The 18,671-nt window shown below is 45.4% G+C and overlaps 1 protein-coding gene across 1 annotated transcript in view; it reads right to left on the reverse strand.

Moving 5' to 3' along the window:
- The window catches only part of ACLY (ATP citrate lyase), a 139,662-nt gene that overhangs the window by 69,569 nt on the left and 51,422 nt on the right, over positions 1–18,671 (reverse strand). Inside the window, exons 6-7 of the mRNA XM_082271448.1 lie at positions 13,336–13,415; positions 9,923–10,053 (exon numbers count right to left, since the gene is read on the reverse strand). Of these exons, the coding sequence (XP_082127574.1) occupies positions 9,923–10,053; positions 13,336–13,415 (211 nt within the window). The remainder of the gene's footprint in view (positions 1–9,922; positions 10,054–13,335; positions 13,416–18,671) is intronic.

Consider the following 18,671-nt stretch of genomic DNA (forward strand, 5'->3'; position numbering starts at 1 on the left):
CGGTTTAACCTTAAAATATGCAGGGGGTTCTTCACTGTAAGAGCGGTAAGGATGTGGAATTCTCTTCCGCTAGCAGTCGTATCAGCAGGGAGCATCGATAGTTTCAAAAAACTATTAGATGGGCACCTTAAAGACCACAACATACAGGGGTATACAATGTACGGTTAACAGCAAACACACACACATCATAGGTTGAACTGGATGGACTGAGGTCTTTTTTTCAACCTAACTATGTAAAAAAAAAAATTAGGTTATCATACAAGATGGCAAAAAAAAAAAAGAAAATATATTACTCTTTGCTTCAATCAAACAAGATGACTCAAAAGATAATAATGTAGCAGCTAGCACACACAAAAGGTGAATATGCAACCTCCAATAGACTATATGATAAAAAAAAATTTGGTGCAGCGCTTTATATAAATGAAAAAAGTTCATGTGTTAGATAAACAAAATCCTATTAGGCAGATCCCTGGAGAACGTACAGGTGCACAAAACGCGTCAGTAGGGGCCTACACTTTTGACATCATTGCCGCCGCGACCTTGTGGTAGGAGCGGCAGCCATCTATTAGCCGGTTCCTCATGATGTCCTCTTAACCCCCTTCAGTTCTGGATATGAGGTCACCAGGTTCTATGGCAAAGACTTACCATCTGGTGAGCGTAAAGAATGGTGGAGGGTTATCATGGGATAAGGAGCACTGTGCAACACTTTGGGCGCAAGTGTTTATAATTGAATGTTGGATATTACTCACTCTCTGGAGAGTGTTTTGACACATCACACGGTCACAGTGGGCTTTTGAACCAAGAAAGGATTGTCAGTTCACGGCAGTTGGTTGCACATAGGACTACGTTTATTTATTTAACACATTTATGAAAAGCACTGCACCAAAATTTGTTTATCATATGCTTTTCTGCGGTCCTTGAAAATATAATTGGCTGAATTGTAGAAATGCTGGATTAAGATCGTGTGGGGGGGTCAAATCGAGATCAGGATCTTTTAATGATTAAGTGTAAAGCTCTAAAAAATATTTAAAAAATATATAAGAAGTGTCATTAAAAGCCCTCCTAATGGTTTTAGACATACAAAATTGCCAGATGGTTTAACTCTCCAGCATTCATCAAAAACTAAAATGTTAGTTGTTGGTGGACAAACCCTTTAAATCACATAATGTGGTATCAGATGCATACCAACTCATGTCCTATAAAACTGTGTCATGTTTTTTGCCCGGTACGTATTATGCAGCTGCACATTGGTATTGATCTGCAGTCAAGGCAAAGCTAAAACGCACCCATGACTGAGAAAAAATGCTTTAAGGTGAATATACACAAAGCTTTCAGCTCCAACTATAAATCATATCTAGTAGAAGACACATTTCACATTTTGGTGTCATTTGATTTAGGTGTGGGCTGCAAATGACTTGTACGTGGACGTCATCACATTATAAACAATTTATAGAAGAGTTCATTCTACTCCATTCTACTCATAAATCACCTTGAAGCGACCTTGAAGAGTTCTGATCTTCAAGGAAAATCTTGTTAGGGTGATTTATTAAAACAAGGAAATTGAGTTACAGCAATGAGATGGGGGATGGAGATACAAGCTTCTACAGAATCTCTGAGCTAATGGAATGACTGCAGTATACTGAGAAAGCTTGTGGAATGCATGAAGACAAGAAATGCTTGGATTTACCAGTTAACCACTTCAATACCGGGCACCTTCACCCCATTCATTCCCAGGCCAATTTTCAGCTTTCAGCACTGTCACACTTTGAATGACAATTGCACATTCATGCAACACTGTACTCAATTTTTTTTTGAAACCATCTCCTTCCTAAGCCAATTCTGACACTTTGCTCCTACATAAAAAAAAAAATTGGATTTTTGACTTATCAAAATCCATTTCTCTGATGTTTGACTGACACAGCTTCAGATCTTCATAACCGTTGGGTTATAATGCCCCCTACAGGAGTAGGACACTAGGCAGTAAAAAAAAAAAAAAAAAATCTGGCTACACCTATGGGCAGTCTCAGGGGGTATACTCCCTCTCTGCTATAGGTTCAGTTTAGTTACAAGCAGTGTCAGAAGAATTACATCGCCACAGCGGTGTGGATGCTGTGTCCGTCAATGAACATCAGAAAAGTGGATTTTACGGTAAGTCAAAAATCCAATTTTCTCTTTCGTTCATTGATGGGCACAGCTTCAGATCTTTTTAACCACTAGGACGTCCCAAAGCAGTGTTAAACATGAGGGGTTGGAACAGCAAAAAAATTCCCAAGGCTAAAACAGTAGCCAAACAGGCTATAGGAGCTCAACCAAAACAACTGGAGCTCACCTGAAAAAAACAATACACCCTCGAAGAGGATCAGGTCCCCTCAACAGCAATCTGCAAAACCTTGCAGCCAAAGGAAGCAAAATTTCCCACTCAATGGAGCACAAAACGAATTCCTGTTAGAAATTCTGGAATTCGCGCTCGGAAATAATTATTTCCAATTCTTGGGCCAATTCTACCAACAGGTCAGGGGCACAGCCATGGGAGCACCATGGGCCCCCTCCTATGCCTGTCTCCACCTGGGCATGTGGGAGGAAGAGATAGTCAGTGCCTCATCTATGTACCACAGCCATGCCTTGACGTGGCTGAGGTATATAGATGACGTACTGATGGTCTGGAGAGGCACGGAACTGCACCTTGAAGAGTTCATGGACGAGCTAAACACCAACAATCGTAATATTCGCCTGACATAGTAGATAACAGTAGACACAGTAGATAAAAAGCAGATTTCATTTCTCGACCTTAACATCCGTCTACATGACGGCAGACTATTGACATCCACATTCAGGAAAACCACGGCAGCAAATACCCTACTAAGAGCTGATAGTTCTCACCCCGAGCCCCTGAAAAGAGGTATCCCGGTGGGACAATTCATTAGACTTAAGTGGAACTGCTCGGAACACAGTGACTACATAGCGGAATCTCGTGAACTTTACAACAGGTTTAGGGAACGTGGGTACTCCCACAGGACACTTCGGAACGCCAAAAGAAAGGCAGGTTTGAAAACTAGAGAACAACTCTTAAAACCAAAGGACACTAATACTACAGACCAGAACCCGGCAACACAGCCTCGACTGATCACAAGGTTTGGTAGTCAGTGGCAAGAGGTTCGACAGTATTGGAGAGACACTGGCATGTCTTGCAAAAAACCGATAGGTTGAAAGATATAGTGGGCCCAAGACCATTAATGGTTGCAAGAAGGGCAAAAAACTTAGGGGACCATCTAGTGCAATCAGAGTTTACTAAGGACAATACACAGAGAAGCTGGCTCACTGATCTCCCCAAAATGACGGGCATGTTTCCGTGTGGACACTGTCATATCTGCCGATATGTTGAGAAAACGGATGTTTTTACGGATGCATATAGCTCTAAGGAGTATAACATCACCTCCTTCATTAATTGCAGTACCTCACGAGTACTGTACCAAATCACATGCCCCTGCAAGAAAATGTATGTAGGGAAGACTAAAAAAACTCTCTGGATACGAATAGGTGAACACCTTAAGAGTATTAGGCTCAAAGAGGAAACCCCCATTGCCCAGCATTTCCTTGAGGAACATGGAGGTGACCCAAAGGGGCTCCAGGTCAAAGGGTTTTGGACTCTGAATATCTCAGCACGTAGAGGTGACTTTGATAGAATACTCCTACCTGAAGAGAAAGCCTGGATCTTTAGGCTAGGTACCCTGGCACCGTCTGGACTCAATAACGAGCTTAGTCTCAAGGTATTCCTAGATCCTTAAAATGTACCTTTATCTGAATAGCCCCCTCCTCCTGACTACACACTACCCAAACACCTTCCCTTACCACTTGGAGTAGTCAGATGGCGTAATTATTAGGACTCCATCTACCACTAAGAGGAGGATCATTAATCTAATCTAATTCAATATAATATCTTACACAATAAAATGACACCAAAAAAGGCGGTGATATGCTAACCTTAACCTGGCCCTCAGTGTATTCACTGAATACATCCAATAATTCCCTCCCAATTATCCATGGATTCTACCCTCCATGGTATTCTAACTCCTGTTTGTTTCCTCTGCACTATGAGTGCTCTCCAGAGGTAGTATTCGAAATTTCGCAACTAAAAAACTCTGGCTCCATCCACCGATCCTCTGCGTCAATATCCAGCATCTGATCTCCTCTGGGGCACTGCTCTTTATCTGCTTACTAATGACAGTATATATAGCACATAAATAGCTACGTTAGTACCTTTAAACTTGACAAGTCACAGTGTCAGAATACATACATAGAGATATGTGTATATGCTTTTAATATGTTCACTCTGTTTTTAAACTTTTTTTTCTGCAATTGAGCACTTAACAAATGTGATACCCTTCGTTGACCACAAGATGGCGTCAGTCTGTGTAATGGGACAGCTGGAATCAATCATTATAAAATTCGGATTACTATTTATACTGGCCCATAAGACTACGCCTCTACGTTCTGAAGAAGCATGCGCGGCCACGCGAAACGCGTCAACGGTCGACGCTAGCACCTGACAGGCACTGTAGGAAGCTTACCTACCTCCCAGAGGACCAGCACGGCACAGTCACGTGGGACGCCAGAGCAAGCGGCGCCGCAGGAGCGGCGGCATCTCGCACTCTGAGATGGAGCGCCGCAGAAGAGTGCACACTGGCTGCACCTTGTGAGGTCCGAGCACCGGCCAAGAAGAGGACTTTACCACAGGGGACAAGAGGAGCCGAACCATCCACTGTGAGTATAATCTGATCAGAGGTACTGGACTTCTCCTCCTCACACCGGAACAATCAGAGAGGTAAGGCGAGCGGCACGATCCCCCTTCACTGACATTACATGTGATATATCCTTGCTGCACTTACCCAGGATCCTGGATGGATCACCGCCACTAAGCCTTTTACCTCTGATTAGGTGGGCCGTTTTCCTGATCAGTACCACAGCACATACAAACAGGACAGGTACACCCTGGATCTTCATTGGATGTGGCAATATCTCCCCTGATACTGGACTGGTTTGCTCCCTCCGTGCACCATTTGCTGCAATTGGAGTCCCCCACACGTCTCACCGTCCCCACATACTGTGGATCCAGTGGGATCCTATCCGTGCCTCATATCCTTTTGGTGGTTCAACACCACTCCCACCATTTTGATGGACTGACTTTCCCTATCCTTACGGACGTGCTGAACGGTCCTTGAAATCACCACAGGGTACCAGCTATTTTTTGTATGTCGGGTGGCCACCCTTTCTACTGTACGTATCTATGTGATATATTATATACATTTTGATTTATTTTTGGTTGCACCCTGTGCATTAAATATCACCCAGACATTGACAGTCCTCGTACACCTAGAGTAGGTCTTGTCCTCTGCCGGTCATTATATTTATTATACATATTGAGAGCCACACAGGCACACACCACTTCTACATGAATTTGACACAGATCAGAAGACACTCCTAATCACAGGGTTGACGAAGCAGTGACGCAAATGACGCTATTCATATGTCACTCTCTCCCCATCATAAGCTCCCTCTCTCCCCATCATAAGCTCCTAAGACAGAACCCCAGCAGGTGCCACTGGTGCTAGGCTAGGTTAGTGCATCCGCACTTCGTGCACAACCCATACCGACCCCAGGGGTCGGCCATTCGCTACCGAGTTTCACCTTGTAACTAGGTAGTTTTTCTCCATGAATTAATCTATAATTATCTGTATTTTTTCGTTTGTTTTGCACCAAATTCTTCAATAAAGGTTATTTTTTTTCGCACAATTCAATCCCTGCGAGCTCCTTTTTGCAACCTTCCAGAGAGGGTTCTCTCCCTCTCTTCATCCTCGTGTTCATTGACTACATGCCTGGTTGCGTAGGGTTCCCGGATTTAACCGTCTGCATGGGTATGTTCTACTAAGGTCAGTTTTGACCGACCCAGGTTTACTGGATCCCATCCACAGCACAGCTTTTTATTTCTATGTCAACACATCCACTTTATAAAATTTAGTAAAAAGTGTGCACAGACGACCAAGTGGCCGCCTTACAAACCTGCGTCACTGACGCTTGATGACAGAATGACAGTGCGCCTTAACAGGGAAAGGAGGACGCTGACCTTTGATGGAATAGGCATGAATCACTGTCGGTCTGATCCATCTGGAAATGGTCGCAGAGGAAGTGGACAACCCTTTACGAGGTACATCCTTGAGCACAAACTGAGTCTGACTTCATGAAAGACTTCGTAGCTGCCAGGTATACCCTGATTGCCCGGACCACATCCAGGGCATGCAAGGCAAAATCCTTTGGATGTTTAGGCCTGGGACACAGGAAAGGCAACATAAGGTCTTCATTCAAATGAAAATCAGAAACAACCTTTGAAAGGAACGACGGACAGGGGCGACAAACCACCTTATCTCTGTGAATCACCAGGTAAGGTGAACGACAGGGATAACGCCGCCAGTTCTGACACCCTGCGCACAGAGGTGATAGCCACCAAAGAGGCCAGCTTCTGGGACAGCGCTGGAAGAAGACTGCCAAAGCAGGCACCTGGCACATGATGGTACTCAAGGCCAATTTCTGTTCAACAACCCCCCCCCCCCCCATTGAAGGAAGATCTAGATCCGAGCCACCGAGATGGAGCGAGGATGAACCCCAAGAGACTCACAACACACAATGTACGTCTTCCACGTACAAAAGTAGATCCTCCTAAAAGTAGATTTCCTAGCTTTTAACAGTGTAGGAATCACCGACTCAGATCAACCTCTATCCATCTGCACCTGGCGTTCAACAACAAAGCAGTCAAAGCCAGCGGCTGTAAAGCAGGATGGAAGAAGATCGGTCCTTGGGACAGCAGATCCTCCCTAAGAGGAAGCTTTCAAGGAACGTCAGCAGCAGTGTTGGCAGAAGCTTGAGAGGAGGGAAGGCGTAAATCAGATGATACTGACCCCACGGGGCCAACAGCGAGTCTGTGGCATCCGCCAGAGAATCCCCAGAGAATCCCCTGACCGAGCACATCGCACAGTCACAAACCTCTGCACCTTTCTGTTGAGCCGAGATGCCAACAGATCCACCTCGGGGGTGCCCCACCAGACACCTAGCTAATGAAACGCCTTCGGATGAAGGGACCACTTCCCTTGGTCCAACGCCTGCCGATAGAGGGAATCCTTCTGCCAATTTTTCACCCTAGGAATGTGTACGGCGGAGAGGGCTGGAATGAACTGTTCTGCCCACCTTAGAATGCCGGCTACCTCCAGAGCCGCCAGGACACTTCTTATACCCCCTTAGTGATTGACATAAGCCACGGTCGTGGCATTGTCCAATTGAATGCGCACTGGGCATCCCTGAAGACGACGCATCCAATGATGCAGACACATTTGATCGCTCGGAGTTCCAAGACATTGATTAGTAGTCTGGATTCTTCCAGCGTCCAGATCCCCAGAGCAGAATGCTTGCCAAGGACACCTCCAGAGACTGACAGGCTGGCATCTGTGGTGACCACTGTCAAACATAAGGGGAGGAAGGATCTGCCCAGCCGAAGCACCGGAGAACGAAGCCACCATATCAGCCACCGTTCCGCCGAATCCGATTGTCTTGTCCCATTTGGTTAGAGACTCCCTTTGAAGAGACTTCGTATGGAACTGTGCAAATAGAACCACGCAAACGGAACCGCCTCGAAAAGAAACACCATCAGGCCTAGCACCCACATGCAAGTCCGGAGGGATGACCATCTGTTGGACAGCAGGAGACGAATTGCAGCCTGCAATTTCTGGAGTTTGTCCAGAGGAAGGAGCGCTCTGGCTAAGGACGAGTTCAGAGTCAGGCCCAGATAGTCCAGCCTTGTAGACGGAACCAGGGTAGACTTCTGAAAATTCTGAATCCAGCCGAACTCCCACATAGTTCGTATGGTGATTTTCAGGTTTTCCACCAGAGCAGTAGGAGACTCCGCTCGCAGAAGGAGGTAGTCCAAGTACCCCAGTTCAATAGTGGCAAGAAAAATCCATCTGATGCAGGGATGCCACCACCGTGCGAATGGACTCCATCCTGAACTTCTGCACCCGCACTGTGATCTCCAGGTTTTCCACCAGAGCAGAAGGAGACTCTGCTCGCAGGAGATCGTCCAAGCAGCCCAGTACCGCGATTCCCCCGTCGGCTTAACAAGGCTAGCACCGGGGCTAACACTTTTGTGAAAACACAAGGAGCAGAGGTGAGACCAAAGGGTAACGCCACAAACTGATAATTCTCCTCTCCCACAGCAAAGCGGAGAAAATGCTGGTGACTGGCACATATTGGAATGTGAAGGGAGGCATGCTTGATGTCGACAGAGGCGAGGAAATCCCAGATGCAAGGATGCCGCCAGCCTTCGAATGAACTCAGAGAGGGTGAGAACCCCACCAGACTCCCCACCCACAGAAACAAGCACCTGCAGCCACCAGGATAATGCTCTACACATGCGGCGATTAGGAAGTAAAATCATCCAGGAGTCAGCATCAGGGGATGAGGAGGCCCACAGGGCTCCACTGTAATGGCTGTCGCTATTTTCAATGGCAAACCCCAGCAAAATGGCTGCCATGTATAGGAATACACAGGCTACAACAAAATGGCGGCTCTGCTCGGCATCAGGAGGCATACAGGGACCCAGGAGGGAGACCAAGCCTCAGGAACAAACCCAGGCAGGATGGGGGGGCCCTGGCAGGAGCCTCCACCAGGTACAATCCCCCCCCCTCTACACAGTCAATCGCCCGCCCGGTCGCCGGAAGCGCACCCCAGCCCCCATCACTAGTAAGCACCCTGCCTCCACTCCAGGAACAGGGGCCAGACCACCCAAACAGCCCCAGAATATGGGGGGAGGGGGCAGGTGAGGGACTCGGCCCAGGAGGGCATCTGCAGGAAGGGGGGAGGAACCCGGGGCCCATGTCCCTCCCAAAACTCTCCAGGGGGAGAGGGGGGATAGTTACTCACTATACCAGGAACCAGGCAGGCACCGCTCCAGACAGAACCCCTCTCCATCGAAATGGAGAGCTGTCAGCCAGGAGGAACGTTGCGACTCGGACCAAGACCGGTCGTATGCGATCTCGCGGCCGACCTAGCGCAGAGCTGAGGTCTGTGTGTGCTCACTGGCCAGACTTGGGCGACCACTGGATTTAGATTATTCAGCCCGTCGCCCAGTCCAGCAGTTGATTGTAGCTCTCACAGGAAAAACGCAGACCCATTTTTTTTTTTTCATCTAAAAAGAAAAAATTTGCCAGGACCAAAGATCCCAGCAAGGAACTAGGTCCTTACTCATGACTAGGCAGAAAAAAAAAAACTGAGGGGCTATAGCTGAGAGAGGGAGTATACCCCCTGGGACTGCCCATGGGTGTATCCAGAATTCTTCTCTGCCTAGTGTCCTACTCCTGTAGGGGGCAGTATAACCCAATGGTTATAAATACCAGGAGCTGTGTTCATCAATGAACAAAAGCAAAATCACATTTTTTTTACAATATTTTTGTCTTTTTCCAAAGCTTTGGAAGTGTACCACGGATTTTCCTCAGTCACACTAAGTGAAGGAATGTAGGACTAAAGCTGGGTACACACTATGAGAATATAGGAAAAAAAAAAAATCTGTACGAGGTTCAATCATTTGATTTTCGTATCGTGTGTACACAACTTTCGACATCCAATTCAGACACTATAACAACATATGGAACATTGAACTATGTCCACCCTTTCCACTGAGTTAATTTACTAAGGGCCTGCAGAAAGCCATGCTGAAGTGCACTGCAAAGCTGGCCTAGGGAAACCAATATGTAGTAAATTTTTTTTGATCCAACTACAGTAATTCAAACTATTTGATTTCTGTGCATTCCTACACTTTTCAAGCACCCCTTTTTGCTCTGCCACACTGCTTATTGTATATGTTCTCTGGACCAGCTCTTACCTCTGGATAAGCTTCTCTTCCAAAGGGAGGTGGGAAGTCCACATCACCCCATTTAGATTTGCATACGTAGTCAGCAGTGGCATCTATCTTCGCTGCCATATCCAAAACATACACGCCATCCTTGGTCACAACTAGAGAGGGAAAAAAACATAAAATCAAATTTTCTTGTTAATTTGGATATGTTCAGAAAATAATTTAATAAACTCATCTATACAAGCCCACAGTTCAGGCCCCCTCAATGAAGCTTAATATTAGAGATGCGCACTGGCATATTATAATACACCCATTTACATTTATGCTTTATTGGTCTGCCAGGAGCTGGCAAAAAAAAACAATCAAGCTTTAGAAAATGCTCAGTCTGGTGCGTATTTAAACGAGTTACAGTGGGTATGTATGTGCATAAGGTGTATACACGTAAATTTCATTTTATTAGCTAGAACAATAATTTGTTCTAGCTATTAAGACTGGAATTACGTGTACATGTGCATTTATGTGCACATACGCGTAAATCACACAAAAAACATTTCTCTCTGAAAAAGGATTCTAAAAGCAGCATTTTCCTGCCTGTGTGCATGTAGCCTAAAAAGACGAAAAAGTTCCCAATAGACAAAATTTAGCTGGCATGCATATTCTAATGGCTGTCATCTATTACTTGACAAAGCACGGCTCTGTGGAAGAGTATGCTTACATTTCTGGAGACTGCCAGGACACTAGAGGGAGTACAGAGATAAACTGCAGACCTTAACTTGTGCCCAGATCATGAACGCTAAAGTATTTACAGATTCGGAACAAGCAGCAAAAGCACTTTAAAACACCCTCATTCATCTCTGTATTTATTACCAATGTGGAAAAATACATTTTCAAAGTTCACAACAGATGTTTGTAAAACTGAAAAGCCCACTATATACATTACATTCTGACTATACAATCACTGTAAAATTAAATTAATTTACAAAATATGAGGAATTCCCTAAAATATTTATACAGGCAGGATCTTGCACTACATACTAGTTGGTGGATTGTACAATCAGATTGTAATGTCTGGTAAACTTTAGAAACCAACTGAAGCCTGACTTCAGTCTTTGTTGTAATCTTTGAGGATAATAAAGAGATTGTAAACCCCACATTTTTTTTTTCAACCTGCAAGAGAAACACATAATGAGCTAGTATGCATCGCATACTAGCTCATTATGAAATACTTACCTCAGAACGAGCCCCCGCCATGCCGCCCGCTTACCTCTATGACGGGCGACATGTCCAGTCGTCCGTCTTCCGGGATCCCAGCATCCGGCCATCAGATTGGCTGGAGCCGCGGTGACGTCACTCCCGCGCACGGGAGCCGACGGTCACGGCACGGGCCTCTGAAGGAATGGCACCAGCGGCCGTTCCTTCAGAGCGCATGCGCCAGTGACGTCACTGGCTGCATGTAAGGTAAATATCTCCTAAACGGTGCATGTTTAGAAGATATTTACAGTACCTATAGGTAAGCCTTATCATAGGCTTACCTATAGGTAAAAGTGTCAGAGGAGGGTTTACTTCCTCTTTAAAGAATGAATAACTTCACATTATCATCAGCTAGAGAGGTGAGTAATGATTTGTTGTAAAGCTGTTTTACTGCTCAGTTTAATGTCCACAGTCTGGCATAGGCGAACCCGTACTTTGCCTATAACTGGTAAACTACCTTCTGTTTGCTCAGTATTAGTATTTGCTAATGTACTTCTGGTATAGGGGAATATGGAATATTCTCCTCCATCTCCCAGAAAGTAGTGCTTGGTGCCTGGGCCGTAACTCAATAGGCCAAAGTACTGTCATTCAGTCTGAGGAAAGTGCTCGCAGTCCTCTAGTCAGACAGACTTGGAGCTTACACTGGACTTTTTCTTTGGCTCAAATTGGTAAAACCATAGAGCACATAAAAGGCAGTTTTGGCAATGTACAGGTTCACTCTAAAGGCTCATTCACACAGGCAGAAAACATTCCCCGAGGACGCCAGGTCGGCAAAACATGTACTGGTAGATTCTTCAGCCGTCACTTCCGGTTGCAAAGATGTCACAAGTTGGCTGCTACTGTATGACTGGTAATTAGAACACACATAGCTCAGCTGATAGCAGAGCTGTGCCGTTTCCTTGTGTTATAGGCCGTTTGTGTTGGTCCCCACTATAGGTACTTTAGGGAGTGATATTCCTACTTCTTGCGCAATTTGGTAGTACAATAAATACTACACTATATAGTTTTTTTTTTTTTCTATAGCTCATGTGTACTTAGCGTTATGACATGGGGGAGAGTTACAAGTGAACTTTAGGACCCTTTTGATGTTCCTGGGGGACCAGACACTTGCAGGGCAGGAGAGGAGAGACCTAGTCCAAAGCGCAAATTTAACTGGTGAGTGAGCACTTAAACCACGGGGGGGGGGATTATTTTGGCTTGGCGGTGATCAAGGGGACCCAGTCGTGGCTGGGCACTACAGATGGTTTTCATCATTTGACAGTCACGTGGACGTTTCTTCTGATACTGAACATTTTTTCTAACATATGGCATTATTGTTATTTATGTGGACTTTTTGGGCTGAATTATTTAAGGAGTTACACATTGTATTTCATTTTGTGAACACATGGTGTAAGTGCCACTTTTTATTTTATTTTTAAGAAAATAGAATTTTTGTAAGAACTTACCGTAAAATTATTTTCTCCGAGTCCTCTGACAGACGCAGCCTCTTCCAAGTTTCATCACTCCCAATAGTGATGAAACTTGGAATTGACTGCGTCTGTCAGAGGACGTAAGAGAAAACACCATTTAGATAAGCTTAACATTTCGTTTTGTGTGCATTTAAATATGGCACTATACTGTAGTAATACATGTGTGTACGAAAGCTGTGTCTACATGCAAAAATCAGCGCAGCGTTTAGTCAAAAAAAGCAGGACACAGCTGTGTAAAGGGCCTCAAAGGCCTGCAGATGTTTCATGCGTATAAACGTATATGCGCATATATACCGGTATGTAGTCATTCACTGTCACTGGAATTAAAGAAGAATTGTATGCATCTAAAAAGGCACCTAAATGTGAGTACTTTAGGTGCATATTTTACACATCTTCTGCTAGCACTGCCAGCAAGAATCTGCATTTCATGCAGAAAAAAAAAATTAAATAAATAATACACGTGTGAATGAGCACTTGATGTCGAAGATCGATGCTGAAAAGACATGATGTATATCTGACAATTCATTTATTTATTTACACCAGACAGAGATTAGCTACCCTTCTCCTTTATGCAGAGAATAGAGAGAGACTATCCTCCATTCTCTGAACAAATGTTGCTCAAATTATGCGTAGGGATGGTGGTGTGAAAACTAGGAAAGTTTGGAACTTATCTGGCACCAGACTATTGGCCACCAAGATCCTATAATTAAAAGCACATACCCAATGGGTTAATCTCCAGGTAGGTGAAGAACAGGTCCTCATACAGGTTGAAGAGTCCAGTTATGAAGCTGGCAAGGACACTGCAAACATTATTGAAAATTGGTCAGAAGTAGGTTACACAATACAGAAAATATTTAAAACATTTCCAAAAGTAGGAATTATTAAATAAACTATTAAACAATCTACGGTAATAAAAAAAAGAAAAAATAAAAAAAAGAGAAAGAAAAAGAAAAAAGCTCAGCCATTTTATTAATACTTGCTTTCAAATATTATCATGAAATTATCATCACATGATTATTAATAATCCACACCTATCTTTTAAATTGAAGCAGTGACCGGGCTTTGGACATCCAAATAGTTAGACAATTTTTCTTATCAAACAACAAAGGAGCTTTAAAACAAGTATGCAATAACTGCTGTATCTGCAGGCACTGTGAATCAATTCATCCTCAAAGTTCACAGAGAAAACACTAAAGTCCTTCAAGGCCTGCTCTCAGGATTTCTACTTCCCCACTCAGCAGTGACAGATCAGCCCTCTAATTTCCAATGCATTTTTATAAAATAACAAAAACGTTATACTTACCGACTGTACAATGGTTTTGCACAAAGCAGCCCCAATCCTCTTCTGAGGTCCCCCGAAAAACACTCCTGGCTCCCCCTCCCTTCCATCCGAGTACCCCCCTCTCTTCAGTAAGCCACGTGCTAAGAGGGGTACTTGTCCAGCCTTGCTCCTGAGCCCCGTTACTTGTGTCAATTGGCACAGACAACAGGGCTTTGCCCTACCCCCACTCCCTCTTCATAGGCTTTGATTGGCAGCAGGTGATACCAAAGCGGGAGAGCGGAGAGAACTGCGGCTCTCAGGCACAGTGCTGGATTCAGATTGGACTCACGTAAGTATAAATGGGGTGGGAGGTTCCAGCAGCACAAAAGGTTTATCTTAATGCAGAGATTGTATTAAAGCAGAGTTCAACCCAAAAGTAGAACTTTTGTTTTAAGGCATCCTGACCCTCTGACATGCCACATTTGGCATGTCATTTTCTGGGGGGGAGCGGGCACCTAGTTTTGTCAGGTACCCGCTCCCACTTCCGCTCGGGCCGCCTAGGCGGGTCGAGCTGAAGTTCTCCTCTCCTGCTCTGCAATCTTCTGGGACACGTCACAGGTCCCAGAAGATTGCCCGTCCACTAAGGGGCCACACAATGCGCACCCAGCTGTGAAGCATCAAGCCGTCACAGCTGGGTCCCCACACTAGTGATGCCGGTGCATGGGAAAAGAGGGAGAGAACCGAGGCTCCCGCCGGCCAGATCGCTGGACCGTGGGGCAGGCGAGTGTGTGTTTATTAAAAGTCAGCAGCTATACTTTTTTGTAGCTGCTGACTTTTAATAAACACAAAAAAGGCTGGAACTCTGCTTTAAGGCAAAAAAAAAAAAACATTAAGGCTTTTAGAACCACTTTAACCACTTGACGACAACCCACAGTACATTTTAGGTCATTACTTTGATCAGTGGCGGTTGGTGCTCAACATTTTTTCGGGGGGGGGGGGGGGGGCGCAAACAGAAAAATGTTCTAGGCATCGCTTTGCGGCAAAAAATTGCATGACTTTGAGGTCACAAAAGTGTAAAAGGGGCATTCAGCAATCAAGGTATAGTGTGCCCTCTTCAATGCAGATTGACCACAGCGTGCCCCCTTCAATGCAGAGTGACCAGCGTGCCCCTTTCAATGCAGAGTGACCAGCGTGCCCCCTTCAATGCAGAGTGACCACAGCGTGCTCCCTTCAATGCACAGTGACCACAGCGTGCCCCCATCAATGCACAGTGACCACAGCGTGCCCCCATCAATGCACAGTGACCACAGCGTGCCCCCATCAATGCCCAGTGACCACAGCGTGCCCCCATCAATGCCCAGTGACCACAGCGTGCCCCCATCAATGCCCAGTGATCACAGTGTGCCCCCTTTAATGCACAGTGACCACAGCGTGCCCCCTTCAATGCATAGTGACCAGCGTGCAGAGAGACCAGTGCACTTACCTGATGCAGCGGCGGCTTCTCAGTCCTCCACGTCTCCCGAGTCCTCCTCCTTGGCCAATGGCAAAGGTTCGCCTTTCGGCCAATCAGGAAACGGGTCTCGGGCCCACTTCCTGATTGGCCAGGAGGAGGATCCGTGTGACAATAGTTAATATTCATTCGCTAATGTCACACAATGGGTGTGCTCATGGCGCACTGCTCTTCACCCCGGGTCCACCCTTTTCTGAAGCCTATTAGAGACTCTGGTTCGAATCACATGCTTTAGAAGAAAAAAAAACCCCATTGAACGCCCTGCGTCCGGCGTCGCGCATGTAGTTTAGGGGGCCGGACGCATGGATAGGGGGGGGTGGTGCCCCTGCGCCCCCAACGCACCAGCCGCCACTGACTTTGATGCTAAAAACTGTTGTGACAACAGCTAGCTGCCACAACCCTGGTATCTTCTTGTTCTGTGGGCGACTGCCTACAAAATAAAAATGGTCTCAGTGGTGGAGGTGAAACCACCCCCTCCCCCCACCGCTTCCCGCCCATTTCCACGTTTACCGAAGAGATCGGTAAAGGCAGAAGTGATCTGATCTGCTTGAGGGATGGGTAGGAAGTCTATGCCGTTCCAGACTTCATGAAAGGCACTTCCCCGAAATTCTCCCACCTACCCACACAGGCCATAAACCCCCAAAAATGTTGTGCATGTTCAAGTAGAGGAATTCGTTGTGCATGTTCAAGTAGAGGAATTCGCCATGAAACCCAATATTACTGTCCCCAATGTCCCTCCCAGCCAGGCCTCTGTATTGGAGAGTGCTATCGAATTTATCTCACTTCACTACACTATTAGTGAAGTTAAGACATTTTTCCAGTTTCCACTATCTGCCATTTCTGTGTTTGACCCGGACTGTTTATCGACTATGATGTAAAGAAAATTTACCAGTTTCCGCTATTTCTGTGTATGACCTGGACCATGCTTTGCCTGCCTCCTAAACTGATCGTTTGCCCTGCCACTGTATTAGTGGGCTTCAAACAGCACAGGGATCTCACATATGTGAGGGGCTCCAGAATAGAATTTCCGAGTGAAGAAAACATTTTTTCTCCGGGCTTTCTCGGATTAGGGTCTGAAGACTCAGAGGGTTCAAAAGAGATTTAGGTGGGAGAAGACTCTACCTCTGTCCTCAGGTGTAAGAGAACGTTTGCTGTGCAAAGACGTGTTTCCGTCAGAAACCTGACAATCGCCAATGCGCATGCGCGAACTCGCGCAACCGCGCACGCACGTTCGCGTATACGCAACGTGCGTTAGACATTGGCGCCAAAGGGACTATTTAAACCCAGCCCTTACACTGCTCTAGTGCTGCTTTGTCTTCATAATAGAAAAATAGTGCAGCGCAATCCTAGTGGTAAAATTATAAAATCATGCAGAGTCCCAGTGTTAATAGGTGTCCATATAAACAGATAAAAGTCTCCAGTGTAAAGTGGTCCTAGGGCAATTCCATAAGGTGCTTGTCTCCACGAGTGCTCATGCAATCCCACCACCTGTTCACACTGCCGCCCACCTTAACAAAGAGACCCTACAGGGTCAACCAGCATTTCATCTCAAAATCAAAGCATCCTCACACTTTCTTCCTTAAGCGTAGTAAATGATTACACCTCCGATGCACTGTCAGCTCCTCAAACAATGTTACCAATATGTGTAGGAGACAAGAAAAAACGATCTAATGCTCTCTGTATGCAATCAAGCACTCTTTAATTTTACCACTAGGATTGTGCTGCACTATTTTTCTATTATGTATTCAGATGGTGTTTTGGAGATATTGCCCTTGAGTGCTTAGCTGCTGGTCCATTTATTAGTGGTGTGTACAAGAGTCCAGCGCTGAATATTTCTTTTTATTTGATTCTGCTTTGTCTTCAGCCTTGGATACCTGTTTACCTGCATCTTGTTCCTAGTTCCAGACCCGGCTTGTCCTGACGATTCTCTGCTCTCCGCCGTCACCGACCTTGGCTTGTCCTGTGACCTCTCTTCCTGTCTGCTCCTACTGGCTTCTACGTTACCGATTGGCTTCTGACCCGGCTTGTCTTACCATGCTTCTGTCATTCCCAGATCCGTCTATCCTGCCCAGGAGGCTCATCAGGCTACTCCTGTTACCCAGGAACTCCTGCTTCCAGCACCTGCTGCCTGCTTATCACCCTGCTCACCGGACTTCCCTGGCGACCATCACCAGTGGCCATCGTCCGCTTCAAGCAAACCTCCAGGTGCTCATGCTACTCTATACTCCGGTGCCCCCTGTCTGCACTACCAGGGGTCCCGAGTCGGAGACGCAAGAGAGACCTTCCTCACAGTATCAGGCTCATCTCCAGGTACGGGATATCAGGTCTTACTGACCAAGTCCTGAGTCTTATAGTGCTGCCTGCTGCCACCTGAACTGGCCATGCCTCTGCCTGCCACCTGAACTGGCCATGCCTATGCCTGCCACCTGAACTACTGCTAGGAACAATAGTTTGGCATATCTCTGCATGCAGCCTGGACAGTTCCTGGACATTTCCATTGGCTGTCTGGACCAATGCTTTTCCTATGCTGGGACAGTATTCCTGCCTGCTGAATCCACAGGTAATCGTTTTTTTTACCCTTTGCTCAGCAGAATGTATTTTGGGGTGTAACTCTTGGTATGTACATGCTATGTGTTAGAAGCCTGAAGATTCTATTTGCATGTCGAGCCTATGTATGTGGCCAATCTGGAAAAGTCTCACACATGTGGTAACATGTTGGTATGTAAATGCTATGTGTTAGAAATATTTTGAAAAATGACAACTTGGTCTTAAAAAAAAAAAAAAAACACGTTTTACAGCCTTTGTTAATACTCTACTAGTAATGACAGAGTCAGAAAAGATAGTTTAAGAATGAAATTACAAAGAAACCCTGATGATAAATGATGTCACCGTACAGGTAAAGGTTAGTGGTTATGATTACTCACATGTTTCCTAAGTAAATTCAGGATATTGCAAAACAATCATTTACAAACATTTGTGCCATGCAAAGAACATGGTGACTACAGTATACATTGCAAGAGGGGACACCTTCCATCACTCAGACATCCAGTAATGAACAACAAATAGGTTCCATTACTACAAAAGGAACAGTACAGCTACAGACTAAAAGCAATGCACATTACTGCATTAATAAAGCTTGGCCTAACTTTCAGCCATAGCAAAACTAGTGTAACCACTGTGCATTTTATTTCCATTATATATTTTCACTATCTTTAGAACAACCTAATTTTACAACTAAACATCTAATATTTTGTGCAGACTTTATTAATGTGCTGGGTGGTTAGA

This window comes from Pelophylax lessonae, assembly GCF_965119305.1.
Source record: "Pelophylax lessonae genome assembly, chromosome: 11".
Classification (NCBI taxonomy): domain Eukaryota; kingdom Metazoa; phylum Chordata; class Amphibia; order Anura; family Ranidae; genus Pelophylax; species Pelophylax lessonae.